The 27,315-nt window shown below is 48.6% G+C and overlaps 1 protein-coding gene across 1 annotated transcript; it reads left to right on the top strand.

The window, feature by feature from the left end:
* On the top strand, positions 1–27,315 carry TWIST2 (twist family bHLH transcription factor 2). Its single transcript, XM_039704610.1, has 2 exons — positions 1–860; positions 26,526–27,315. Exon 1 carries the CDS (start codon positions 349–351, stop codon positions 829–831), a length of 483 nt encoding a protein of 160 aa, XP_039560544.1. The 5' UTR covers positions 1–348; the 3' UTR covers positions 832–860; positions 26,526–27,315.

The following is a 27,315-nucleotide window of genomic DNA, read 5'->3' on the forward strand; positions in this document are numbered from 1 at the left end:
CCGACCTGGCCGGCCAATCAGGAGGGAGCCCCGCACCTCCCTCACTTCTGACAACTATTTAGCAACTGAGCTCAGCTAAAGTTTCCAAAAAGTTAGAATAACTTCCTCTCTCCAAGACCTCAATTTTTTTACACAACCTCGGTCCTTGAAATAAGAGCCCTTCAAGCAACCTGGAAAACGTTTGGTCAGCAAAAAAAAAAAAAAAAAGGAAAAAAAAAGAAAAAAAGAGTCCTTCTGTTTTTCCAAAGGATCTGTCTCAGGAATTTAAGGCACATTTAAGACACACACACACTCACATAACATAAGGAGGGGGGGAAAGGCTCTTCCCCTCCCCTTCTTGCAGAAAGCATGGAAGAAAGCTCCAGTTCTCCTGTTTCCCCTGTGGATAGCTTGGGGACCAGTGAAGAGGAGCTGGAGAGGCAGCCAAAGAGATTTGGCAGGAAGAGAAGATACAGTAAGAAGTCCAGCGAAGATGGCAGCCCCAACCCAGGGAAGAGGGGGAAAAAGTCCAGTCCCAGCTCCCAATCTTACGAAGAACTGCAGAGCCAGAGGATCCTGGCCAACGTCAGAGAGAGGCAGAGGACTCAGTCGCTCAACGAAGCTTTTGCCGCCCTGAGGAAAATCATCCCCACGCTGCCCTCTGACAAACTGAGTAAAATCCAGACGCTCAAGCTGGCGGCGCGGTACATAGACTTCCTCTACCAGGTGCTACAGAGCGACGAGATGGACAGTAAGATGACGAGCTGCAGTTACGTGGCTCACGAGAGGCTCAGTTATGCCTTCTCCGTGTGGAGGATGGAGGGAGCGTGGTCCATGTCGGCTTCCCACTAGCCGCCGCCCGGGCCGGGCCAGCCCAAGGGGTAGGTACCCATTTCTCTTCTGGACGATGCTCTGGGTCTGTTTCCCTCCCTTTGCCCTTTGTGGAATGCTGGGGGTGTTGATGGGTTTGGGGTCGCCGACCTGGAGGGCAGTGTAGGCACATCCAGTTTCTCCCGCTCCCCCCGCACCGGAGGAAATTCAAATAAATAGAGCTTCCAGGAAGGCAAAAATGAGATATCTCCAAAATTTTGGGCCGTGGGGGAGGGAATTAATAATCAGTATGCTTTTGCTCTGTGGGAATGGGGAGTAAGAGGGGGCTGGTGTTGAGAGGTGGGTGATGAGGGACAGAGGGGAAGCCGTCACTGTGTGACATTTGCCAGAAAGCGCTGCTTCGGAGAAGGGCTTGGAGAGGAAAAGGTGATGGCCACAACAGGCTGACAAGGGGATCCAAAACAGCTGCTGCCCCGCTCTGTGGGTGTCTGCACCCCAAAAACCCCAGTGCTGAGCCCCGTGGTGATCACATCCCCTCCCAGCTGGGGGGCCAGGGGTCGGCAGGACCCACACGGGGCTTGGTGACGGGTTCGCCCCAGGTTGTGTTTCTCTTAAAAGAAACAAGCAGCAGATGTCGGCTGCAGTCCCGGGCTGTGCCCCTTCCCCCTCACACAGCAAAAAGCAAACAGACATAGGAGAAACTCTGCTAAATTTTTGGGTCTGTCCAGTTTCCCTTCCCCAAAGTGACAGTAAAGCAGCGGCTGGCGTTAGGCGCAGTTTCTTATTTACTCTCCTCACCAAACCCTTCCTCGTCACTTTCCATTAGCAGAAAACTACTTCCTCTTCAGCTGCCTTTGTAATATTCGGGGAGGGAGGAATAAACAGTCAGAAAGGAGGGGAAAAAACCCTTTTAATAACACCCTCATCTCCAGCTAATTAAGCAGAGCAGCTCTGTGTAGTGTCAGCTGGAGTATGGGTCTGGCTGGGCGCTGTCTGGGGCTCCCTACATAAAACAGAGCCCACAAACCCATTTCACCAAGCAAACACTCTGAAGGCACATTTTTCTCTGCCACCCTTATGATGTAAAAATGAAATAATTTCATCATGTGCAGAGTTGAAGAGGAAAGTTTATCCCAGCCCATTGGCCGGGCTTGTTTAAAGAGGCAAATCCATCTTTGTTCAGTCAGCAATGAACGGCCCCTTTGAATAAATAATATACAGAACCAAGCAAAAACTTGATGCAACTGCAGTGCCTCAGTTCAAAAAGGTAAAAAAATGTGAAACCAGGACTTACGAGTGGCGTAAAACTGACTTAAAATCATTTTAGATGTAAATGTTTTGCTTGCATGCTGAAATGGTTTGGAATTTGCAATTTGGTGCTGGAATTAAGCTCTTCTAGTGATTCCCCAAAATATGAAAAAAAGTCTCAAAATTGGTTATTCTGCCCATTGCATGAGCCGCCTGTTTTTTAGCTTTATTTAAACAAATAGGTAACACTGTTGTGGGGTTTATGGCCATCACTGGCGTTCTTGTATTTTGCATGTCGTGGCCCGATTTCAACTGCAAAAATCCAAAACTGAATGGGTTTTTCAAAAGCAAATCCCTCCGTTTATACAACAGAGAGCCTTTTCCCATGTTAATATGGCTAAAAAACTGCAGCAAACAGATTAAATAAAAAAAAACCCACACAAAAACCCAGGCTTCTTGTCAAAACCAGATGTAAAATGTCCCGAACACATATTTCTTCAGCAGTTTAGATTGGCTGAATAAGAAAGTGCTGGGCTGGAACAATGCATTGATTCTGTTGTTTCCCAAATGATGTGTTGCCATTAGCCAAGGATGGTTGGAAATCTGTTATCTAATACACAACTCTCCTAGCACATGGGGCAAAACCTGCCTTTTTTAAACTATGTTTTACATCCCACATTGATTAAATTATTATTAACATTGCTCTGATGAGGCAGACTTTATAGGTAGGTGCTCAGATTGTCCCTATCCCCCAAAAAATGTGTGGATATAATGGAAAAATCACGATGCCGAACCAAACCCCGGCATGTTTTGGTTTGATTTGGAATAAATCTGAATTCGGCTGCTTTGCCGTAACCCAACCTCCAATCCAGTGCTCTGAGGTGGCTCTTGCAGAGGAAGATCCCAAACTTTCCCCCTTTCCCTGTGCCTGTGCTGTGCAGGAACACGCGTGTGGTTGGACTGTTGAAAAGGTTGTTGACAAATGGCCTGGTGCGGTGCGGTGTCAAATTCTATCGTTTATGGCGACAGAAATTACAGCTGCCAGAAAATAAAAAATAAAACTACAACGAGGTCCTCAAGAAACCCTTGAAAACAGGCAAGTTTAGTTGGGTGGTGGGACTTTTTATGGGTTAGAGGGGAGCAGCCTGTGCTGCCCCAATGGACAAAAAATCCATAAGAAATTGCTCTGTGGGTTTGGGATCAGCGCCTGCCTTTCCTAGGGACTAAGAACTCCAAACGCGGGGTGAGCACTGCTCAGGCTGGGCTTCATCCTCCCTTTTCCTGAGCTTTTTGGGAGACACAAGCAAGGAAAGGTTTTCTCCTTGGAGGGAGGCTCATTCCCCTCTGGCTGCAAGCAAAACAAAAATCAGAGGAGCTGTTTGATTAGAAAATCAGAGCCTTGGGAACTGGGAAAATGCCACCTGGCCCCTGCAAACGTCAGCAGGTCACTGCTGCTCGCTCCCCTGGCCACGAGAGCTTTTCCTGTTCTGCTCCACGGAATTCCAGACAACTGACTCCAGGAGTTGCAGGAGAAAGAGGCGCAGATTTTGCACCTCTAGGACGGCAGTGGGATGTTTCAGCCGAGCCTTCATTCCACCCAAAATCTCCCCATCCTCACCGCCAGCACCTGCGCCCTTCCCCTCGCAGCCACCTTTCCCTTTTGCTTTCAAAATGTTCCACGGGCTCTAAACTGAAAAGAACAAATCCAAATCAGGAAAAAAAGTATGTTTCCTGATACTTCTTTTAGTAGGGGAAAAACCTGTCCAGCCGGGATGGCAGGACCAGCAGCGCAGCAACACAACCCTGAGCCCCGCACCAGTGAGACCAGTCTGCTGCTCCTTCCCACTCACTGGGGACGAGCCCTTTGCCTCCCCTGGGCTGGCACGGGGGCCGGGAGCTGCTTTTCCCACCTTTTCCGTGCTGGACAAGCCGCGTTTAACGAGTGTGTTCAATCTAGAGCCCTCATCCCATCGCCCCTTCAGATTTGCAGGGCTGTTTCCAGTATAAAACACCAGCATCCTATTTCATTTTCTCCTTAAAGGAGCAAACAGATGTTATCTCTGCTGGCCCTGGGAACAAAACCTAATTCTATAGTGTCTGAGAGCAGCACAGTTAACTGGGGGTGTAGTGACACTGGAACGAAGCCCTTTTTTGTCCCAAAAGCCCCATTTTTTTTATACTCATCCTTCAAAAATGTAAATAAGTTTCCTTGACAGGAAGGATTGTAAAGTTTGGTATTTACATTAATAGCCTTGTAGCGGCGGGGAGGGGTGGGGGTTTCATCTCAGTGCATTTAAAAAGCCCAGCAAAATGCATTTTGGATCCTCTGTTTACGTTCGTGTCTTTCCTTGGGAAAGGATAAATCTGTTACCCAGCAGACACCAAGCACGCTGCAGTCAGCCAAAAACCGCTCAGGCTCAGGGATCTTTGAAAAAGAGGGTGCAAGGGAAATGCTTCGGAGAAGGAGACATGCGAAGAGACAAATCTGCCAGGGGCTAGACGCAAATAAATGAATTACCCATCAGAAAGAGCTGGAGACGCGCATGGTGGAGGGAAAATGCTGGATCGGGTCCGAAGGAACGCTTAGAAAAGTGGTAAAAACATGTTATTACTTAATCTGCTGGAGGCAGAGCTGCGGTGAAACTCCTATCGGGAGAGATGTGCGTTGAAGGGTCATTAAGGGAACAATCGAGGCAGACATTTCGGCTAAGTAGACCTAATTTGTCTCCAAATTAGTCATCCTCACACCACTCAGCTCCGCAGAGCAGCCCTAATTTTCAAAGCATCCTCATTAAAACAAAGGGAGAGACCGAAACGCTTCTCCTGAGCAACCTCCCCTCACATTCCTTCCTACAGCGCTTTTTGGGGGTATATTTCCTGCAGTTATAGGTAGCAGTGATAAATGAGCCCTGGAGATCACAGCGGGCTCTTACAGAGCTGGGAGAGATCCTGTAACCACCGCTGAGATCTCTTTTGGGGACATTTCATGTCACTCTTTCCCCCGGCAATATAATTATTTTTATAGCCGTAGCCCTCAGAATCATTTCCATGTGCTTCAGCACGACTTTGAAATCTCCGAGCCCAAACCCTCCAGAATTTATGTCTTGCTGGAGAGCTACAGGAAGGGTTTGATGAGGCCACGAACGTGGAAAGGGACGGCACCAGAGCCCCGAAACACAGAGCGAGCTGGAAATGCCGTCAGGGAATTACGGCGGGATGGGGAAAGCAGATCTTTCGGGGAGATTTTTCACCCCTCTTGCCAGGTTTTGCAGAAAATTGGGAAGGAGGAAGAAAAAGCAGATTGCTCCTTGCAAGCTGCTGATCCCACCAGACACCTCCGTGGCTGCTGGGAGCTCCTCATTCCCTTCTTCAGGCAAATTTGGAAGTGATGAAAACCATTCAGCTGGATATTAGCAGACTCGTACTAATTAATGATCAGTTCTCAAGAATTAAAACAGTAGAAATATTTGCCAGGGATTTTTAAAAAAGCAGAAAACAAAACAAAACAAAAAATAGGGGGGAAAAAAAACCCAAACAAGAAAACACCAAAACAACACTTGGCATCCCGGCATTAATTAGATTTGTAGTTGTGGACGATGACCACTCAGCAACAACAACTAATCACACAAAAAGAGCAAATTAACTCAGCCAGCCCATAAATCAAGGCGAGGCAGCCCTTGCCCTCAGAGCCATCCCTTTAACCGCTTCCACACCAGGCCCAGCCAGTCCCCCCAGCCCAGATGTCCTTGTCCTTCCCCTGCCAGTTGTGCAGCAAAGACGTGGGAATCAGGGCTCAGGGAGCTCTTCAGGATGTCCTTCTCCTCCTGCCTTACAGCGGGGGTTTTGGGATGTAAAACAGAGGATCCCTCTTGGAATTTTATTTGTGATCTGCCACCCAGAGCCCAAGGTTATCAATGTTCAGCAGTAAGGAGGGTTTTAACTCGGGAATGGGGGAGGAAAAAAAAAAATCAGTCTTTCTCTGTCACATCAAGGGAAGCAGTGTCAGGAATTTGGAGACAGGTTCCTTTCAGGAGGAGGGTGCAAATGGGACAGGGAGGTTTGGTTACCACTACCATAAAAATGTGAAATAAGCAACAACAACTCCTAAGCCCTGCTGTTAACAGAAGGCTCAAAGTGGCCCTTAGATCCCTGAATTCTCTGGATTTGTTCCCTGACTTCTCCGGGTGGCTCTCCCCGTGGCCTGAGCCTTTTGGGTGGAAAAGGGTTATTGATCTAATACTCCAAAACGAGCACAGGAAGGGAGAATGGGTTCTTCATTCCCAAACCAGCGGCCAGGGGGTGTCTGGCACTGCCCAGGGGCTGGGATCCACCCGGATCCAACTTCTCTCTTTGTTATAATTACGTGATTTGGGATTTAAATTATTTTTTTTTTTTTACACCCGTGCTTCAGCAAGGGATGGGATTGAGGATTGAGGCAGATCCGCTCTCCCTCAGATCGCAAAAGTGGTCAGACACCAAAACAGAAAATAATCCTTGTGCCCTGCACCCTGTGGTGAGCGGCAGTCCCTCCTTTCCTCCCACCTCCTCTCCACCTTTCAACCACAGCTTGGAAAACAGAAAAAGGAGGAGGTGGGGGTGAGAGAAGAGACAGATGTCTACGGGTTCAGCTTGAGATATATATTTACTGGAAGAGGTCCAGTAAGCCTGGCCTAGCTTTAATTGAATTCCTAATAAGATAGTTTTGCCTTGTTAGCTGCCACCCCCAAGAAGCATTTCCTTAAGAGTTATCAGACCTGCCAAACACATGCTTTAAAATGCATGAATCGGGTTTTGGGTGAGTTTAGCCACCAAAAATCCTCGTGCAGTCATTTATCTGATTATGCCCTTGGTTTTAGCTGTTCAGGCCTCCTTTAAAAATCATATGTTTGTGCTTAAATGTAAATAAACCCAATTGCTCTGCTGAAATGGGGGAATCACGGCTGTGCTGAGCCTCCAATTAAAAATAATTCGTTAATCCAACTTGGAAAATCCAGTAGGGTGGGATGGAGCCAGGGAGAAGCTTTCATAGAAAAAACAGTATTTCGGGTGGCTGGGGGTGGGGGCGGGGGGTCCCTGAGGCATCGACACCCAGTGTCCCCAAAACCAAGCTCCTCAACAAAATTAACCCGCCAGACACACAAAAATTCACATTTCAGGCTGACCCTTATGGAAAATTTTAGGCACATCACGGTGTGATTTCTCTGTGTGAGAAATTCTGCTCCTTAGGCAGAATTCCTGTCTGGGAGGAGAAGTTCAGAAATGCGAGGAATAAAACAAATAAAATTGTGGACTCAGGAGGAAGGAGAACAGGGAGATGCTTCCCAGCATACAACCTGGCATTGGTAACTGGAGATAAACCACCTTGTTAAGGGAAGAAAGGAGTTTATAGTTTAATCCACCCACACAAAACCCACCTGAGCCCACCAGAAACACCAGTACCACCGCCCATGGATGCTGTCAGGACCATGCTTGCCCTGCAGCACAAAAATCCCACTCTGAATACAGCCAGGACAGGGATGCAACGAAATTTATTAACGAACCATTAATCAAAGGGGTTTGAATGGGGAAAATAGGTTTTCAATTTATCCCAGCTGAGCACCTGCCTCCCTGTCCTTCTCAAGTATATCCCACCAGGATGCCCAGCACCACCTCCACCCCACAACCCCCCAAAATTTCTCCCACAGGCACTTTTATGCCAGTTCTTGTGAGTTTTTCTTCGCCCGAACACACAGGTGAGCTGACCCATCAGTGGGCTCCAGAGCGTAGTATGGGTGGCAGGAATTGGTCTTCTGCATAAAAGCAGAGTATTTTCACCCATGGCAGTGCCTCAGGGAATACCAGGGAATCACCCTCATGGAAATTTCCCAGTGAGAAACCAGGGCATAAAATCACATAATAAAAACAGGCTGGATGAGATAAAACCATTTTTTTTAAAAAGTGCTCTGCACACAGCATATTAACTTGTACTTTTGCACATTGGATAAGATGGCTATTATGCACATTTTCATTTATTTTGCTTAATTATTTTGCCCGATAAGCCCAGAAAATTTCTGATAGCACCAAGCCCCTTTTGCTGCAGCGATTGCGAGCGCGACGCTCCAGGCGTGGCCCTGCGGTCCCCAAGGCTCCCTTCCAGCTCCGTGGGGGTTTGTGCACAGAACAACCCGACATTTTACAAGGGTTTTTTCATCCTGACCACGAAAGGGGCTGTTTAAGAGATCCCTGGGATTGCCAGCACTAAATAATCTATTTTATACCAGATGGGGCTGAAATGTTTGCTGTTGGAAGGGAGCTGGAGTGCAGCGGAGTGGCCGCGTTCTCGCCTCCATCGTGGTGTGATGAGCTTGCGCTTGGGTTTTGGGGCTGAGAAGAGGTTCAGGCTTTTGAACTTTTTAAATCAGCTTGCACCTCTTGAACAGTGGAGATCAGAGATCCTTTTCTGGGAATTCCCTTTGAAACTTTACAATCAAGCAACATAATGATCAATATTTCTTGTTGCAATGCGCGCAAAGGAATAGCTCACCACTGCTTTCCCTGTTCACTCCAGGGAAGTTGGTAGCGGAAAGCACCTCAAAAAGACCCTGTCACACCAAACCCACAATTCCAGGCACCCCCCAGGGCAATGCCATATGCCCAGAAGGCTGAGGGTAGGGAATTGGGAGCTCAAAACACGCTGATTTTCAATAGGACCGAGTTAATCTGGAAGCTTTCCTCCTAAGCGCTGTTATTTTGTAAACCAGGCAATACTTTCACTCTCAACGAGTGGAAAAAGGTAAATATTTTAAAGTTGCCGAGGGATACAGACACGGCTTTGAAAATTGTAGCTATTCCTTAGCTGTGCATATTCGTGGAATTGTAAGATTTTTCAGGGTAATAACGTCGGAATCAATTTGTGGAGTCATATGGGTTTTCAGGATAATCATGTCAGAATCAGAGAAAACAACTCCTGGCCTTAAACGCAGCAGTCTGCAAATCTATTCCCCCTTTTTCATACTGGTTTACTGTTCTCACATGAGCATCACTGGCTCATTTTCTACTGAAATTTGCAAGGTTTTCATGCCCACTGCAATGCCCGAGGTACATGTACAAGTCCCAAGGACATCGGCCCACTCACCCCTGCTCTTCTAGAAAATAAACCTCCTGTTTAGAGCGCATTCAGAGCTATTTCCTAATGCCATCATTTCACCAACTGTGAAATGTATTTTTGTCCCCCAAATGCTGTTTTTCCTTAATCTTTTGCTGAAATGCTACTGCACAATTTCTCACGCAGCTACAGCCACATTTGTGTTGTTTGAAGATCCAAAAGCTCTTTCTGGAGAGGAAATCCATAGGCTCCCCCTCTGCCTTGAATTACTCATCCACTGCACTTCTCAGGCTGCCTTGCAGCTTCTCTGCAGCTCAGGCACATCCTTAAAATTGCACACAGGACTAAAATATTCCAAAACCAGGGGGATTGGGGTCGCTTCTGAAAGAGGGAGAGGAGGAGATGAAGGTTTATTGGAGCTGTCTCAGGGAGCACAGGCCAGGAATCAATGCCTAAAGCTTTTCAGGGGGAAAGCTGCTGGGACAATCTGGGACCTGGGTGTCTGGAGCTGCTCTGCTGAGGTGCAAACAGGGACAATGAGGCACTTCCAGCCCTGCAGCCACGGCACAACCAGGGCAGAACTCAGGAGAGTTGTCGGCCTGTTGGTAAGCTGTAAGCTTGCTTTTACCCCCACTTCCAGCTTCTCCCAGGGGTCCACGTGAGCTGGGAATGCCAAACCACCCCCAATCACAGCTCCAGCCCCGTGCTGGCATTGCTGGGACCCCAACCCTTCACGCTGGTCCCCTCCCCAGCCCCTTGGAGCAGGACAGAAGCCCTGGAATTTGGGCTCTCCCTCTCCCTGGCTGCCAACATCCCAGCATCACAGAGGGATGCAGGGACACCAGGCTTTACTCCAGCAGGTCCAGAAGGATGGGGCTGGGAGGCAGATGAGGCTGCTCCATTTCCATTCTCTTAGGAAACTTAAGAATTTTTATAAAAAAGCAAGCTAGGATTTGGCAGCGAGCGGAGGGTGGGGATGCCTGCCAAGGCCTGGACAGCTGTACCTTCTTCACTAGCAAGTTGTGTGATCAGCTAGGGCTGCGCTGAAAGCCAAGAGGAGTTACCAGAGCTGCCACATGGCATTTGGCTGATCCTCCCTCTGGGAGACACCTTAAAGAAACAAACCCACCCTGACAGCTCCGCCAGCGCCGGCACAGCCAAACCAGGGGTCACCCCACAGGCCCGGGCTGTTGTTCTGGTGTTCCCCCCCACGCCTTTCCCCAATTTCGGATCCAAGATGAGGGGACAGGGGAGGAGGAGACTTATCCGAGGCTGTTTTTCCACTTTTGCTTGCGTCCCAAAGCCCTGCCTGCCCCTCCCGAGCTCGGCCGGACCTTCCCGACAGCTTGAAATAACCCAGGAAATTGTGCAAAAGCTGCGGCGGGCCCGGCCCGCCCGGCGGGAGCGACACCCGGCCCGGCAGCCAGCACCGAAGGTGGGGCTGCACCCCACGTTCTGAACCTTTGCTCTGAAGGGGTCTTCAAAATAGCAGGAGGGTCACAGCAGAGGGAGGAGGGAGGTGTGGTGGGCTGGAGGGGATTTTTGGGGCACTGATGTGCCCGCAGAGCCCAGGCCGTGGCTGGCGGAGCCTCCCCTCCCGGCAGAGACGGGGACAAAAGGCTCTCAGATGTCTTCTCAAACAGAAAATTATCTCCCCTTTCCTTCGAGAGAAAAGCAAGAGATCTATCTCCAGGTGTTACCCCATCCCCTACATCTCCAAGCACTTCCCAGGCTTGGAGATTTCTCTTTAAGCTCATCACTGAAACAAGCTCCCGGCCTCCAAAGCCTCCCCTCGCACAGCCTGCCACGTGTATTCCCATTCCCCTCACAAAGCTCATTTTCCCTGCAAACATCTCCAAAAGCTCCTTCCAAGCACCCGTGCTCGCTCCAAAGCTGCTCTGAGGTACCCACTCCCCACACATCCCCACGGTGCACAAACATTTCTGGCCATATTCCTTCATCTCTCCCTGCCCTGGCAGCCCCAGCAGCGGCAGATTCCCAGGCTGGGAGAAGGGAAAGGTGGAAAACCACAGGAGCTGCTGACTCAGCACCTGCTGGCACTAGAGGGCAGGGTAAACTGCATTAAATAAAGAATCAGGTGGGGCTGGGGTTGCATCCAAAGAGAACATATCCCGTGTGTGTGTCTGGGAGCACATGGGATATCTGGGAGCAGCCAGGAGCTGTCTCACTGCCCAAGAAGAGGAGGAACCAAATTTTGCACTGGGCACATCCCACGTCAGTGGTCATCAGGAGAGCAGTCTCACAGGTTATTTAATTTAGGGTCAGAGTGTGGCACCAGAGGTGCTTCCACCTTGCAGTCACAGCTGCCTTTCTGATAGAGAAACTCTTTTTATTAAAAAAAAAATCTCATTGCTGTGTTTTCCTGAGTATGTGGTTAACCCTGTCCTGACCTTCTCTTAGCAGGAGATTTTAAATTAGCTCCAAACACAAAAAGCACAGGTCTACCCCATTCCTTTATCAACAGCCACTTCAACAAACAACCCCAATTTTTAAAGATGACTCCAAGAGGGTCGAGCAGGGTAGTCCCTTCATGAGGGAAAAACCACACAGAGCTGGCAAGGCAATTTGTGGCCTAAACACAAGGAACAAAACCTCCTAATCCTGCAGGACAAGCATCCTCCAGAGTTCCTGATAGCCACAGAAAGCACCTGCCCTTCCCTGAGGGACTGGATTCCTTAAAAATCCAAAGATTGGGGTGCATGAGAAGCAGCTGGACCCCAGTGAGATGCTGTGCCCACGGGGCTCCTGCAGCACCTCAGCACAGGCTGAGACCCCAAAAACTGCACAGGAGAGCTGGCAGGACCACCCTGCAGATCCTGGGGCAGGAAGATGAGAAGGACAAATCCCAAAGTTGGAGAGATTTCATGGATTCCTTAGAAAAGAGTCGCTAAATGCTGCTGGGCAGGGGAAGTGTTGGGATTTGGGAGTGAAAGCGTCTCAGGCCTACTTTGCTGCTAAGGAACAAGGGGGGGTCTGTAACTCCACACTGAAAAAAGGGGGTTTGAAGTGTTGGATTATACCCTTTTCTGACTTAGAGATGGGGTAATTGAGAGGCATTTTAAAAACTTTTATTTTATTTTTAGGCTCATAAGAAGGGTGAGACAGTATAAATGTTATAATTTATGCTATTACAATCAGAAAGTATTTCTCTAAAGTATCTAGTCTTATTTGTAAGCTTATTTTTTGAAATTTGTTTCTAGTTCTATTTCTCTCTCAATAATGTTTGTTTTATTCAAAATATTCATTAAATATACCCCAAAAACTAAAACCAAACAATAACCCCACATACACATTGAAGCACAGCTAATTGCAGAGGTGATGGGTGAGGAGGGAGCCCCCAGCTTGCTCCCATCTGCTCTGGTCACCTGCAGCCTGTTTCCCACTGGTTTTGGCAGGCAGCAGAAGTGCCACGGGATGCTGGGGCTCTTTCCAGCCGGTGCCCCTTGTGGGGACACTTCCCACCAGAGCCTCGGGGCTAGCTGAGGGGATGACACCTCTCTTGTGAACATGGACCATTTGATGGGATGGCAGCAGTGGGTTCTGCTCTCCAACCCACACTGGGCTCATTTCCACTGCACCCTAAAACCACCTTTTTGGCTGGTGGGCGGTGCCTCAGTTTCCCCTCCAGAAAGCAAATATAAACTCTTGCAGCGCCCACCTTGCCCCTCCCCAGCAGGCAGGACCTTGCCAGCAGAGGGAAGCGATTCATGTGCCACCAGGCTGGATTTACATTCAGCCCTTTCTATTCCTTTCACAGCTTCTCATTTCAGAGATCTGAATTGCAGATGTTGCTGTGCCTCAGATTTGGAGAGGGACAAAAACGGAAGGAAAAAGGTTAAGCAGCTCTGTGAGTCACTCCAATACACGACCTACTGTTGATTTAGAAACCTACCTCGGCTGTAAATACAGAATAAGCTTCTCTGAAGTGTTTAACCTCTTGTATTCTGTCCAGAAAAACTAATAAATGAGAGCAAAACATCCCTCCTGAGTCACAGAAGCAAAAAAGCTGGAAAACCCTGCCATGGGTTCAGCTCTGAGGATAAAGTGACCCAAAACAAGTGACCTAAGGAGGGAGGGGAAAATAAAAAAGAGGTATTAGTGGGGCAGATAATGAAGAGAGCAGGCTGTGCTGCTCTCTGGGATCTGCTCCAGACAGCAAAGGCAGGGAAAAACTTCCCAAACAAGCAGAGAGAGGCTGTGCCATGAATAAAATAAAATACAGCCAAAACCAATAGCAGGACTCTGGCTCCACAGGCACCCACTTGGTGCTCCCAGACTCTCCTTGGAGTTGCACAGGCTCATCACACCCATGACAGCCCCAAATAATTTATCCACAGGCTGCTTTTCTGGGGCTTTTGGGAGGCAAAGAACATCTCAGCCACATAACTGGGGAAGGACTGGGAGAAGAATTGCAAACAGGAGAATTAGCTTTGCTACAGGTCTTGCCAAGCATCAATGCCAGGGCAGCTCTGGAGAGGGCAAGCTGTGCATGGAAATGTCCTGATTTCAGCTTTGGAAAGGTCCTAATTCTAGCTTTGGAAAACCCTGTGAGTTTTGGAAGGCAGCTGAACCATCCAAACCCCCCCGCTCTTCCACACACACACCCCCCCAACTTCAAATATCTTGTTGAATCATCTTTTGTCTTCAAAGCAGAGGGTGTAGCAGCGGAAGGAGAGCTTTCTCTGGGATTTGAGGCACTGAGTGGGAGTTGAGAGAAAGGCCAGCATCTGCTGATCTCAGGGTACCACCAGGAGAATTCTGCACCAGGATTCTGAGGAGGTCACTTGGGCTGGAGCCATCCCAAGGCCTCCGGTTTGAGCAGGATCCTGCAAAGTGACTGAGGGGGGCTGGAGAGTCCCAAAAACCCTAACGATTAAAGGGAAAGCTGATGAGCCAGCAGTTCTAGCATAAATCAGGCTGGCCTTAAATATTTAGGCATGATTTAAATCGGCAGAGCTGTGGTTCACAAACCACCAGAGGTTTTTGTAGAGATGGGGATGCTTTAAATAAAAATAAAAGTCACCATTCTGGTCAGCACACAGATGTAAAACTCAGGGCAGGGAAAACTGCCTGAGTAGTGCTGCTGGATAATTCAGGCCCAAATACCTCTTGCAGTAATTTTCCTCCAGTTCTTCCCTATTCCAAGGCAATTTCCAAACCTAATCAGACATGAACTGAGGCAGGATTCCAGAAAATTTATTTTAAGCTCCTTTTTGCTAGTTTAGAACTCAAAAATTATGTTTTCAAGCTTTTCCACCTAAAACCCAAAGGCTGGAAATTTACTACATTAACTGATTAATTAAGCTAATAATCTGTTGGGGTTGATGATGAGCAGACTGAAGCCAAAGAGATTTAGGGCCCCTGCAGAGCTGGGAGGTTTTTTAAAGACACCAAGTTTTCTTGATCCTTTTGAGAATTGCAGCCTAAACTCCTATCCAGCAGCCTTTATCATTTAGTTACTCTTTGGATCTCTAGGAAAAACTAAAATCCCTAACACACAGGAGCAGCATAGGTAAGGATGAAGCAGCATTGTCAAGTTTGGAATACACAGCTCAAGTCCAGGTGAAGGCACAAGTTGGTTCAGATCTGTACCCACATGTCCCGGGCTGTCTCCATGTCTGGTCTCAGCTCCTTTTCCTAGCAAGTCCCCAAAAATTAAGCCCCTTGTCTCCAGCCCATGCACACAGAAGGATCTTGGTATCCATGGAAAAGGGGAGGAGATCCCCTCAGAGCAGACACAAATCACCAATTCCTGCAGCCAGGGCCTAGCTTGTGTAACCAGGCACTGGAGGAATAAACTCAGGTCTTTTCACCCTCAAAGATCTTTAAGGTCCCTTCCAACCCAAACCAATCCATGATTAATGGAGCAGAGATGGAAATCAATTGGAGAAGTCCAAGAGCCTCATCCCCTGGACTTAAGGTCATCTCAAAAGCAGAGGTGGAACAGCCAAGTGAGGAGATGGGAGCAGAATGAGGATATCTCTGGAAGGAAAAGCAATGCCAGCAGCTCTCCCGAAGTGTCTGGAGCTGGCACAGTCCTGCCAGCCTCCTTATTCCAACCCCACAGAGCTTGGGAACAGCATGCAAACACTTGGAAGGGAAGGAAGAAAGCATTTAATAAGTCTGAAATAATTTTCTTACAAATTCATTAGCTATTATTTCAGCTGTGTGACCTCCTGAAGGGACTTTCTAGAGGGCCAGATTATGCAGTCAACTGAAAATACAAATAAGTATGGAGGGGGCAGAGATCACTTATCTCTGCCAAACCGTGTGGGATGTCAGGTTAGGTTTCCTGTCGGGTGCATCCGTGCACTTCCAGGAGGGGAGCGTGGCCCAGCACTTGCATTTCTTCTGCCATTTCAGGGAAAATCATCTCATTTATTGCTGTTGATTTCAATTACTGCTGCTTTTAGGGAGCCTTTAACCTGAATGTCTGTGCATAGATTCACACTGATATTTATTGACAGGGAAGTGCTGTATTGGAGGTGAAAGGTGCAGTGCACACACAGATACAGATCTTCCCCAGCCCTGGCAGTGTCCAGGGCCAGGTTGGATGGGGCTTGGAACCCGGGATAGTAAAGAGTCCCTGCCCATGGCAGGGGGTAGAACAAGATGAGGTTTAAGGTCCCTTCCAGCCCAAATAATTTTGTAATTTTATGATATGATGAGGCCCATCTGTGCCTGTATAACAAAAACAACTAGAAATTTCAAAAGAAAACCAAAGTATTTTAACAGGTAAAAAGCAGAGTTTTTCAGACAAGAGGAGTGAAAAGTTCTTAAATTTCACAGAGGAGTGAAAAGTTCTTAAATTAAGTCATCCCAGACATCCTCCACACCCAGATATTTAACTGAATCTGGGATCACAGATGATCTGTGTGTTGTGTGCAGAAGCATGAACACATTTCTCTAGACAGACACAGGTCCAAGCTTCCCTATTTTCTCCCTGAATTCAATCTGATTTCCTAGTAAGCCTCTAAACCCTCATTTCCGTCACCAAATGTAACACCCAGCCTCCCTCCCTTCACAAATATCACATGCTGGTTTAACCTGGAGAATTCAAAACTTAAACATCTTGTACTGCAAATATAAACCGTGTGTAAAACTTGGTTGTACAGAGCAGAAAAGCTGTTCAGCATCAACCAGAGGTTCCCTTCAGCCCTGGAAACATCCAAGGCCAGCTTGGATGGGGCTTGCAAAAACCCAGTCTAGAGGAAGGTGTGGATCAGACAACCTGTAAAAGTCCCTCCCAACCCAAACCATTTTGAGATTCCCTGAGCTGCAAACCCGAGCGGAGGAGCCCATCATCAACTTCTGAGCAAGCCCCTTGCTCCCAGCAGCACCAGCTGGGCTCAGCTGGACTCAGCTCTGCCCGCAGTAGAGCCCAGAGAGGAGCAACACGGCCAAGCTCCAGCACGGAGCCTTTGTTGGGAGCAGATGCTGCGGGGAGCTCCTCCTGCTCCCCCCAGAGCGGGGATTGCATCAGTGCCACAGGTTATTATCCCAGCGGGAACCTCGCAGGGGTCACTCGCCGAGGCTCAAACAAGTCCAGCTTTTGCAGCTGGCAAACCTAAACAAGGCCAGCCAGCTGCTGCCGAGCTGAGTCAGCCGCACTCACTTGTCCACTTAACCCGTTCGTTTAATCACCCAAACCCCAAAAACCTGACAACTGCAGACAGGAGAACACACATCTGCCCTTTCGCGGCATGACAGGCTGGAAAAGACCGTGGAAACTGATTTTCCAGGTCTTTTTTCCCTAGGCTGCTGAGTGTGTGCTGCACACAAATCATGTTCCTGCGAGTCGCTGGCTGGGCCGCTCTGAGTCAGCAGAGCATGTGCTAAACCCCAGCCGGCCAGCGGGGCGAGCAGCACGCACTGAAATATTGAACATGTGATTGATCCTCCACTAAACACACACCAGCTGAGCCGTTTGCTCCTCGAGCAGCTCCCACTGAAATATTGAACATGTGATTGCATCCTCCTCTAAACACTAACCAGCCTATTTGCTTGCTCCTCAAGCAGCACATACTGAAATATTGAACATGTGATTGCATCCTCCTCTAAACACACACCAGCTAATCTGTTTGCTCCTCGAGCAGCTCACACTGAAATATTGGACATGTGATTGCATCCTCTGTTAAACGCAGTCCAGACAATCTGTTTGGTCCTCAAGCAGCTCACACTGAAATATTGAACATGTGATTGCATCCTCTGCTAAACACTGACCAGCCGATCTGTTTACTCCTTGAGCAGGACACACTGAAATATTGAACATGTGATTGATCCTCCTCTAAACACACACCAACTGATCTGTTTGCTCTTAGAGCAGAGAGGTTCCACCTCTGCCCGCTTCTTCCTCCGAAAATTGGAACTTGCTTTGTTTTACCTCTTATGAAGCCATAAAATCCAGAAGTGCGATGAAAAGGTGACACAGAAGCTGCTCTGAAGGGGATAATTTATTGATAGGAAAAGAACAGGGAGCAGGGGCACAGACAGCAAGCAGAATAAAACAAGATTTTAGAAATCTTGTTAGTCAGTCATTGCTTCAGGAATTGAGACCCTCAGGGTGTTCATCCATGGGAGGGGAGGCTTTTGGAGCAGAGCAGAGGGTTGGGAAGCTCCCGGCACTATCCAGGCTGGAAACTAAAGAGGTTGTGAGTAAGGTCTGGCTCCTTGTCCTACTCCCATGGTTTGCCTGCCCAGAACAACCCACGGAGCGATTTCAGGGAAGCCCATAAAGCAGCTGGCCAGCCCCATGCCGGGCTCGAGGCAGTGATGCTGCTCCTGGGAGTCATGGAAGAATGATTAATGGATGCTCAGAGCCCGGACAGGGAGCGGGGGGATGTGCTGGCCACGGGAAGAGGATGGCAGCATCCAAACCCACAGAAGTAAAGATAAAATATCCCCATCCTGACCAGCCCCAGGGGAGATTCACAGCCACTCTGCTGCTGTCTGCACCAAGTCCAACTCCTGGCCCTGCACAAGAGACCCCAAGGAGTTGGGCACCCCCAGGAAGCCCTTGGGAAGAGGATGGCAAGGAGAGGAGTAGGGAGAGGAAAGAGAGGGGTAGAGATGATTATAAACACCAGGGTAGGGAACAGGCTGAGTACCTTAAAGGGCTGGGGCTGAAATCCAGACGGCTTGCTGTAAGAAGCCTGGTTTAAGGGTTTTAAACCTGGATTAAATGGGATATTCTGTGATTCCAAGCATGGGCAAAGCCATCCGCATGGAAGGTAGCAGCTGTAAAATTTAGGAAAACAATCGTACTGTGTGGTACTTGCATTAAAGGCTGGAGGAAAGGTGGGGCCGAGGAGAGATGTGGGACTCAGGCTGGCCTTTGTCAGGCTTGTGCCATGCTGATGTAGCTGCCAGGCCAAGGAAAAGGGAGAGAAAGAGCCCTGGGGCAGGAGGAGATAAGGAATGCAGAGCAAGCCAGGCCTATCACAGATATTCAAATTCCAAGTCACTGTCACCATTCAGAGGGTGCCAAAAGCCCTCAGTCCCAGTGACTCACCCCAGCCCCACAAAATCCAGAGTGGATCACTCCATGCTGAGGACTCCTTCCCCCAGCAGGATTGTTTGTCATATAAAATATAACTCACTCTTCTCGAGGGCAGCACCCTCTAACCCCAGGTATTTTAAAGAGTTGAGCAATTCTTGCCATAAAAAAAAGATCAGAGGGCCTTTATTGAGTGCAGCAGGGCTAAGCCGGTTTATTCCAAGTGAGAATTTGGCCCCTTGACTTCAAGGAAGCCATGCTGATTAATCCCAGATGGAGACCTGGCCAGGCACAATCCCTTCCCAAAGCTCTGGGGCTGAATCACCTCCATTGCTCAGAGCCTGGGTGGTTATCGAGGAACAAGGAACAGCACCTGCCATGTGGGAAACACTGGGGATGGGGCCAGGGAATTGGGATTGAGGGATTCAGGGACCTTCAGGGTGTGCCTTATAGTGGGGCGAAGATGCAAGAGTAGCATCCTTTCTCCTGCAGACATCTGGGAATGTCACCTGGGCATCGAGCACAGCGAGCAAGGAGATGGGGAATCTTCCTGGCTTCTTCCCATTGAGGGCTTCTTGTGGTGCTCTGTAAGGATCCATAGGAGTAAAAACAGGATTAAATCCAACCATGCTGCAGGGAAGCTGCCCCAGCCTTTCTTTGGCAGATTTGAGAAGCAAACACAGCTTCATTCCTACTCCAAATGCCAAGAAAAAGGATCTTTTTTCAGCAATCATCTCCAAGGCTAACTCAGGACAGGCAAGGTTTTTCTTCCCAGAGTTGTAAGCACAAGTGCCATACTTTTTGCAGGAAAAGGTAAAACCCTTTACACATGTGCCCATGGAGAGATGGCAAAACTGTGGATAAAAAGCAGAATACACCAATTCCAAGGCAGGTATTTGTGAGTTTTTGGGTCTTAAATGCTGAGGGGGTGGTACCTCCCCCACCAGGGGCAATTTTTAGTGCAGGGGCATTAAAACTTCACAGCTGTGGGATGTCAGTGTCTCTCCCCAAATTTCCCCTGGGGGTCTCTGCCTCAGATTTGCATGGTGCAGGCCAGGGGGACTCTGAGGGCTTTGCGTGCAGAGGAGGCTCCTGAGAAGAGGGAAATTCCTGGGCTCGCAGCTCCCTCACTGCAGTCCAAGCTGTGTTTGTGAGGGCTAGCATCTGGAGCGGGGTGGGAGCCCAGGATTGATGGGCAGCAGCACACGTACAGCTGTGCACATCTGGCCCACAGGTGTCTCAGCTGCTTTTTGTCAGGGACATGAAAAAGCACCCTGAGTTCCCGGGGCACTCGTACCTGTCCCGTGGATTGGTCCCAGAAGCCCCCAGAATTCCGTGGATTTTGTCTCTGCTTTTTAGTGGGTGGCCCCATTATTTTTTTTGTTTGTTTTTTTCCATTATTATTTTATTTGAAAGAAGGAGTTTAAACCCCAGATGCTTTTAAAACAGGGGGGTTTTGTTGTTATTAACTCCACTGGCATTAATCCACACAGCTGAGTCAGTCATAATGGATGGCTGTCATCCTTCCCCTGATTTACTCCTAGGAGTAGAGATTACTACAGAGCCTCTGTGCTGCACTGATGAATAAAAATGAGGCTGCTCCTCCTTATGCTCGCCCACAGGTACAGCCAGACTTGCTCCCAAAATATTTAATCCATGCAAGGACGGGCAAAGTCGGGAAATGTAGGAAAAGTCTCATCCGTGGGGTAGGAAAATCCTGGATCATCCCACAGGGATGCTGCTGCTGCTGGGGTTTGGGAACTGCAGCTGCACACAGGAAATCTGTGAGAGCAGAGGAGCTGCTGGCTGAGCAGGCCAGACCAACAGAGTTCCCTTGGAAAAAGAAGAAAGCCACAGATGTATATGTTTATTTTTAGAGAAGGTGTCTTTCCTAGAATTTGTATTATTTTGGCAGGAGTGCTGAGGGGGTGGAGGAAAGGTTTTTCCTTTGGCCAATAATATCTACTCTCCTAAAGTGGGGTGGAGGCAGCGGAATGTTCTCACAGCCTGGTTCATATCTCAGTTGTGTTTATCCCTGCAGAGGCACAGGGGCACCAGTGACCCTCTGTCCCAGTGACTGCCAGCTTTGTCCTAAATTAAATTAAATTAAATTAAATTCCCCCTCGGGTTGCCACAATGTCTGTAGGATCTGTCATTGTGAGCATCTCAGTGGAAGCAGATGGGCCACCTGTGACAACTCCACCCTCCTTCCCTGGTTTCCAGCCATTCCCATTCCCATTCCCATTTTGGGTGTGCATTTCAGGCAGTGCCAGTGCTCTGGCAGCTGGAGCCTGTCTGGATTCAAGAGGGCTGTGGGATGTGGGATCCAGGAGGCAGAGGAGGGTGGGATGTGGCTCCCTCTCCCTTGGTGTGAGCCTCAGAGCCACTTTCTAGGGACACATCTATCAATGATATTTTTGCCCCCGACGAGCTGAGAGAATGATGCATCTGACTCCAGGGATATCAGAAGGCTAATTAATTACTTTATTACACTATATTATTCTATATTATAATCCACTATTTTACATTACATCTAAACTGAATCTGCCAAGCACTCAGCTCTGCTCACAACTGCATAACACTGTCAGCCCACAGTCCCGACACACACACACACACTTGGCCCTGATAGGCAAGGAAACAAAACACCATTACTTTGGGTGAACAATCTTCACATTGCACTCTAGTTCTGCACAAACACAGGCACAGCAAATTAGATAAGAATTGTGTTTTCTTTGAATGTGAAACCCAGGAATATTCTTGGGAAGAGTTGTGCCTTGCTTTTCTCTGCGAAGAGAAATGTGGCGACACACATCAGTGTCTGTGCAAGCTCTCCTCCCCAGCCTGGGCATTTCCCTGGAGCTGCACAAGGAGAACACCTCATTCCCTGCCTTTTTCCCTCTTTGTTCCACACCTGCCTTGTGTGGGGCAGTGGATTTGAGCCAAAGAAAGCGATGATGAGCTCCGCTAGCCAGGAGGGCTGTTGGGGTCCACCTCTGTGCCCCAGCCCTGGCTCAGGAGATGCCGCTGGTGTCCCTCAGTGCTGGTTCCCCCCGCCACCCACCAGGCAGCCGGGCAGCTCCTGGCTCACTCCCGAACCCGGGGCAGCTCCGCTGCTTTTCCCTGCTCCCGCTGCTCATTAGTGGCTTCCGCCCCTCGGCAATTCCGAGCTGCCATTCTAGTGATGTGCTGCCAAGGTTTTCAAAAAGGGGGCTCCCACAAACCTGCCTCCTCCTCCTCCTCCTCCAGCTGCCACCAGCCCTGCTCGGCCTGTGGAGGAGTGCAGAGCTGGGGGAAATGCACCTTTTCTGTTTAAAGCTTTTTTTTAAATGTTGGTTTAAAGCTGTTTTTATATTTGTTTTAACTTTCTGGTGACAGAGGGATGCAGCACCTTGGGGCCAACATTCCTGGCTGCCCAAATATTGCTGCAGGGAGGCAGAACCTAACAGAGAACATCTGAGCATCCCAGCAGCAAAATGCTTCACTTGTCAGCATTCCCTTCTCCTCCCTGTGGTGAGCACAGGCCCACAAGACTGATTTTAGCTGGGCAGCAACCTGAAATGTTGAAGAATTGGCTCCTTCTAGGTGCTTTGGGCCCCAAAGTTTTTTTCATGGGAAGTTGTTGAGCCCGCAGGTAGAAGCCATTGAATTCCTCTCCTTGGTGAGCATCCCTCTCTTCTTCTCGAGAGGTTCTTTCCATTCAAGGCCAGATTGGGTGGGTGAAATGAGATGGGCTTTAAGGTCCCTTCCAACCCAAACAATTCTGGGATTCTATGGACACCAATAACCCTTTCTGCAGGTGTGTGAGGGGAAAAAAGTATGTAAAGCAAAATTACAGAGCCATTTCTGGCAATAAGTGAGAGGAGCACTCACAACTGTCCAGTCCCTAACCTCGTGGCTGTGTTCCATCCTGCAGACCCAGGCAGGAAGGACTGGGGCTGTCCCCTTGGCTTCTTCTTGTGGCATCATCCCTTCAGGATCCTCCGTTCTCCCTGCACAGTGAGGTGTCAGCAAGCCATGCAGTGGATGCACAAGAGGGTTTGGAGAGGGAGAAACAGCCCCAGGGGGAGGAAACAAGGCTCTAGTCTCCATTTCCTCATGCCACACACCCATCAAAATGCTCCTGGTAACAAACTGGGGAGCTGCAGGATACAGGGAGGATGTTCCACCTCCAACCAGCCAGGGGCAGATAAATCCCCCAAGCTCTGCAAAGGCTGGGCCGAGTCAGAGAGAGGGTCCAAGGGGGGCCCTGGGGCTCAGGAATGAGCCTCTGCCAGGGATGTCTTTTGAAATGGTTTCCCAGCTGTAAGATGCACATAATTGTGGCTTTCCCTTCATCTGGGAGACTTCAAGAGCGGGGGGTTGATAAGGGTAGAGCAGCAGAGGCAGCACAGCCCGAGCCAGGGGATCTGGTTTCAGTCTGTCCCTACCCGCAGCACTCGATCTGATTTTGGCCCTCTCTCCACCCCCTCGCACGGACACAATTATCTGAATTCCTTTCTCTGCTGCTTCCTCCCCTCTGAAGCCTTGCAGCCTGGTCCTGCTGCCTTTTCCAGGGCTCCCTCCTTTCCTGGCTCATGGAAATCAAGGGATTTCTGCTGGGTTTAGCCTTTTATCCCAAAAAATCAAGGGAATTCTGCTGCCTTTTTGTTTTTTTTTTCACCATCCAAATCATGAAATGGTTTTACATGTGAACAAAGACAGGCTTAAATTGAAACAGGTTTATATTTTAATTAAACAATCTTAAATTTAAATGAATTTGAGCAATTTGAATTTAAGCAAGGTTAGATTGGACGGGGCTCTGAGCAACCTGGTCTGATGGAAGGTGTCCCTGCCCATGGAATGGGATGAGCTTTAAGGTCCCTTCCAGCCCAAACCACCCTGTGGAGTGGCTACTATCTATTCTGGCTCCAAGGACAGCTGAAAATTCCATTAAATAATTTGGGAACATCCCTTCAGCAGTGATTCTCCCAGTCATGGGGATGCCATCAGCAATTTTGGCAGTTTCCCACTCTCCCCATACCCTGAAACAGCTGGGCTGTTTTTTTTATTTGCCCACAAGACAAAAACAATGGCAAGAAAGGAATCCACCATTGGGCATGGAAAATTTTGAGCTCAGGCAGCAAAGGTTTTGGGAGGTTTTTGAGTGGATCACACCCCATGGGATGCTTGGAGGCCAAGTGTCCAAACCTGACCATGGATCTTCTGATTGATCTGTGCCACAGGGCTTTTTAGAGGAGCTATTCCCAAAACAGCTAGGAATGATGGCTCCTGAGCTCAGGAATGGGATTTTAGTGATTTCCTGAAGCAGGAGCATCACCTTTTGTGCTGTAACCCATCATTGTTTGAAGCTACTGGTGAGGCTATTCCAGAATAATTTTTTACACTAGAAAGAGGAGAGATTCAGTGAGGAAGAAAATTCCTCACTCTGAGTGTGGTGAGGCCCTGGCAGAGGGTGCCCAGAGGAGCTGTGGCTGCCCCTGGATCCCTGGAAGTGTTTAAGGATAGGGCTTGCAGCAGCCTGGGATAGTAGAAGGCATTCCTGACCATGGCAGGGATGGAACAGGATGGACCTTATGATCCCTCCCAGCCCAAACCATTCTGGGATTCTATGAATGCCACATTTTCCTCACCTTGATGTGTTTGCTCTCTCCCATCTTGTTCAGGCTTTACCTTTGAGAAGAACCAACCCCACATGGGATTTCTCCTTCCCTGTTCACCCTAAAATGTGCCTGGGATGTAGGGCGAGAAAACAAAAAAGGCCCTGGGGGCAGAGCCGTTTTTATACACCCTCAACTTTAAAAGAAATTGCAAAAGTTACCTTAAAAAAAAAAAAAAAAAAAAAAAAGAAGCACCAGCAAAACCCACCAAAACCAAAAAACCCAAACAAACTCCAGCATTTTTCCTGCATTTCACATTTCATCTGCACTCTCGGCCATGTCACGGAAATTATTTCAATCCTTTTGTAACCAAACCCACCCCAATCCCATATAAGCAAAGGCCTGGGGGACCTGTTGTGAAATTTCCTGCAGCCAGGGCCGTGCTCCTGCTGCCACCTTCCATCAGGCCAGCAGCTCCCTACTCCTGTGACATCCATGCTGGGCTGGGGAATGCTCCTGGTGGGGCTGGGAAATGCTTCAAAACCAGGGAAAAATGGACCAGCAAGGCCTCAGACAGAGGAAGCTGTGCTGTGGCAGGGCATCACAACTGGGTTCGGTGTTAGGGTAAGGGAAATGCTTGGAAATCCCCAAGAAGTCCCAGGAGAAAGCAGTTCCCATCCCTGGAAATGTGCACGGCCAGCTTGGATGGCTCACAGAGGTTTTTGGGGCATTTTCCCTCCTCCTCAGCCCTTCCTTCCCCCTGCAATAGCTGAACTGCAGCGAGCAGGGCCAGGCTGCTGACGTGAGGATCACAAGCCCGATTCAGAGTTTGATTCCAGAGCCTAATTTCAGAGTGTGATTTCAGAGTCTGATTTCAGAGTGTGATTTCAAAGTGTGATTTCAGAGAAGCACAGCACAGTTTGGGTCAAAACACACCTCAGAAAAGCCAATCCAGTTCCACAGAACCAGCACGAGGTGGAATGTGGCAGAGCCATCCCAGAGCTCTGGAAAATCTACAATCCACAGGGCAGGCCATCACCATGCCCTCACCATAACAGGGAGGAAAATCAGCCCTTTAGCACCGAAGTGCTGTGGAATTCCCAGTTCTGCAGCTGGAACTGGAAACCAGAAAGAACCAGTGGGAAGGAAAGGCCCCAGGGCAGCAGCAGCCAGAGCAGGGGGTCTCAGCCAGGGTTAAAGACGTCAGCTCTGCCCTGGGAGCAGCTTTGTGCTGAGCTCTCTGCTCTTGGGTGGGATTTTAAAAAATCCCTGGAACTAGACCAGCTTTTTATCTGGTTTTACCTCGTCTTTGTGTCAGCCATATTCAGAGAAGATCAGGGCACAGCAAAACCTCGTGTGACCATCCTCCACCCTTTCTTCTGCTGGCTGGAAAAAATAAAATCAGCAAATTGCTCCGTGGTATCTTCGTCCTCCCTGGATTTTATTTTCCTTTGCTGGAGCCCTCCCTGGATGGGGAAAGGGTCAGTCTGTCATCTGTCAGACATGGGCATCCCCAAACCACCGGGAGAGGTGGAGCTCTCCTGAGTGGTCCTGGGCAGCCTGACAAGTCCCTGAGCTGGTCTGCAGAATGTGGTTGTAATTAGATAATTAATAACTTGGAGAGGGAAAGGAAAGGAAATCAGCTAAATGGAAGCTTTCCTGAGTGGGAGGAAATAATTATATCTGCTTTTTGATATCTGAGCTGAGGTGGCTTTGCTGAAGCAGGAACAGCACCTTGCCTGCAAAGCCATCCCTGCCCCGAGCAGGATGGGGGATCCCAAGGGCACTGCTGGGTCATGAAGTTTGTCCCACAGAATTTACCCTGCTCCTGGAACTGTTCCGTGCCAGGCTGGAGCAACCTGGGGTAGTGGAAGTTGTGAAGGGGGGAGGAATGAGATGAGCTTTAATGTCCTTTGCAACCCAAACCATTCTGGGATTCTGTGATGTTGTGATGGATACATTGCTCCTGCCTAGGGATTTACCATTTTAAACTCCAGGCTGTGGCATTACCAGACTCGGAATTTAGGCTGTCTATCCAAAAGCCGAAGGAATTGTGCTTCCACTTGCTCCTGGCACACCGGATCTTGCCCAGTGCCTGGATTAACTCCACACTGCTGGAACCAGGGGCAGGATTCAACACCTGGTGATGAACCACAGCCTGGATTTGTAGGGAAAAAGCCCTTCCCACACAACCTAGCTCAGAAAGATGTCCTGAATTTGGTGTATTTATTTTTCTTCTCTTTTCTTTTTTTTTTCCCCTTTTCTCCAGACTGTCCAGTGTCTGCGACTGAAGTGGAATTGGGATATATCCAAGTTTGTAGCTTCTGAAACCTTACAAACCTCAAGAAAACTGGTCCAAAAGACCCCTCTTGACCTCCCTTGCTCTGAACTCTTGCAGAGCATTTTAGACTGAGTAGCAAAACAGCACCGAAGAGAAGGGGCTGAGGCTTTGCAACATCTCTCCCCAGAACGACTGACCAAAGAGAGGAAAAGCAACATTCCTGGTTGTTCATTGCTGTTGGGATTTTGTGTCTGTCTGTCTGTCTGTGCGTTTGATGTTTTATCGTTTTATCGCTAATTTTTTGGGTTGTTTTTTTTTTCTGGAAGCAATCTTAATTCAGGAACACATTTATGAGGCATCTTTGGGTTCGAGTTTTACTTCCCCTTAACTGTATGCTTCTTCTTTTTTTTTTTTTTTTTTTAACATTCCAAACCTGATTTCTTGTACAGTCATGGCAAAACTGGACCAAGGCTCTCAGCAAAAAGAGGAAAAGAAGGAAAAAAGCCCACTATGCCCCCAGCTCCCTGCATGAATTGTTTCAAGTACAGCCTGGATTACAGACTGCCCTCCACACTCTGCCACCTCTCCCTTATTGCTCCATGATTTGCTACCGCTCATCCCCTTCCCCCTTTTTTTATTTTTTAAAAATTTTCTTTTTTGTTTTCATTTTCTGTTCCAGTGTATATGTTGCTTATTTGTTTTATTTATTGAGATATTTTTAACGAGCTAAGAGACTGCAATGTCGCTGTGTATACTGCTTCTCTTGCCAGTAAAAATA

This window comes from Passer montanus, unplaced genomic scaffold (assembly GCF_014805655.1).
Source record: "Passer montanus isolate IOZ18808 unplaced genomic scaffold, ASM1480565v1 scaffold178, whole genome shotgun sequence".
In the NCBI taxonomy this organism is placed as follows: domain Eukaryota; kingdom Metazoa; phylum Chordata; class Aves; order Passeriformes; family Passeridae; genus Passer; species Passer montanus.

Bases quoted from the DNA above. Each gene is read 5' to 3' on its own strand.
- TWIST2 (XM_039704610.1), top strand. From the start codon at position 349: ATGGAAGAAAGCTCCAGTTCTCCTGTTTCCCCTGTGGATAGCTTGGGG.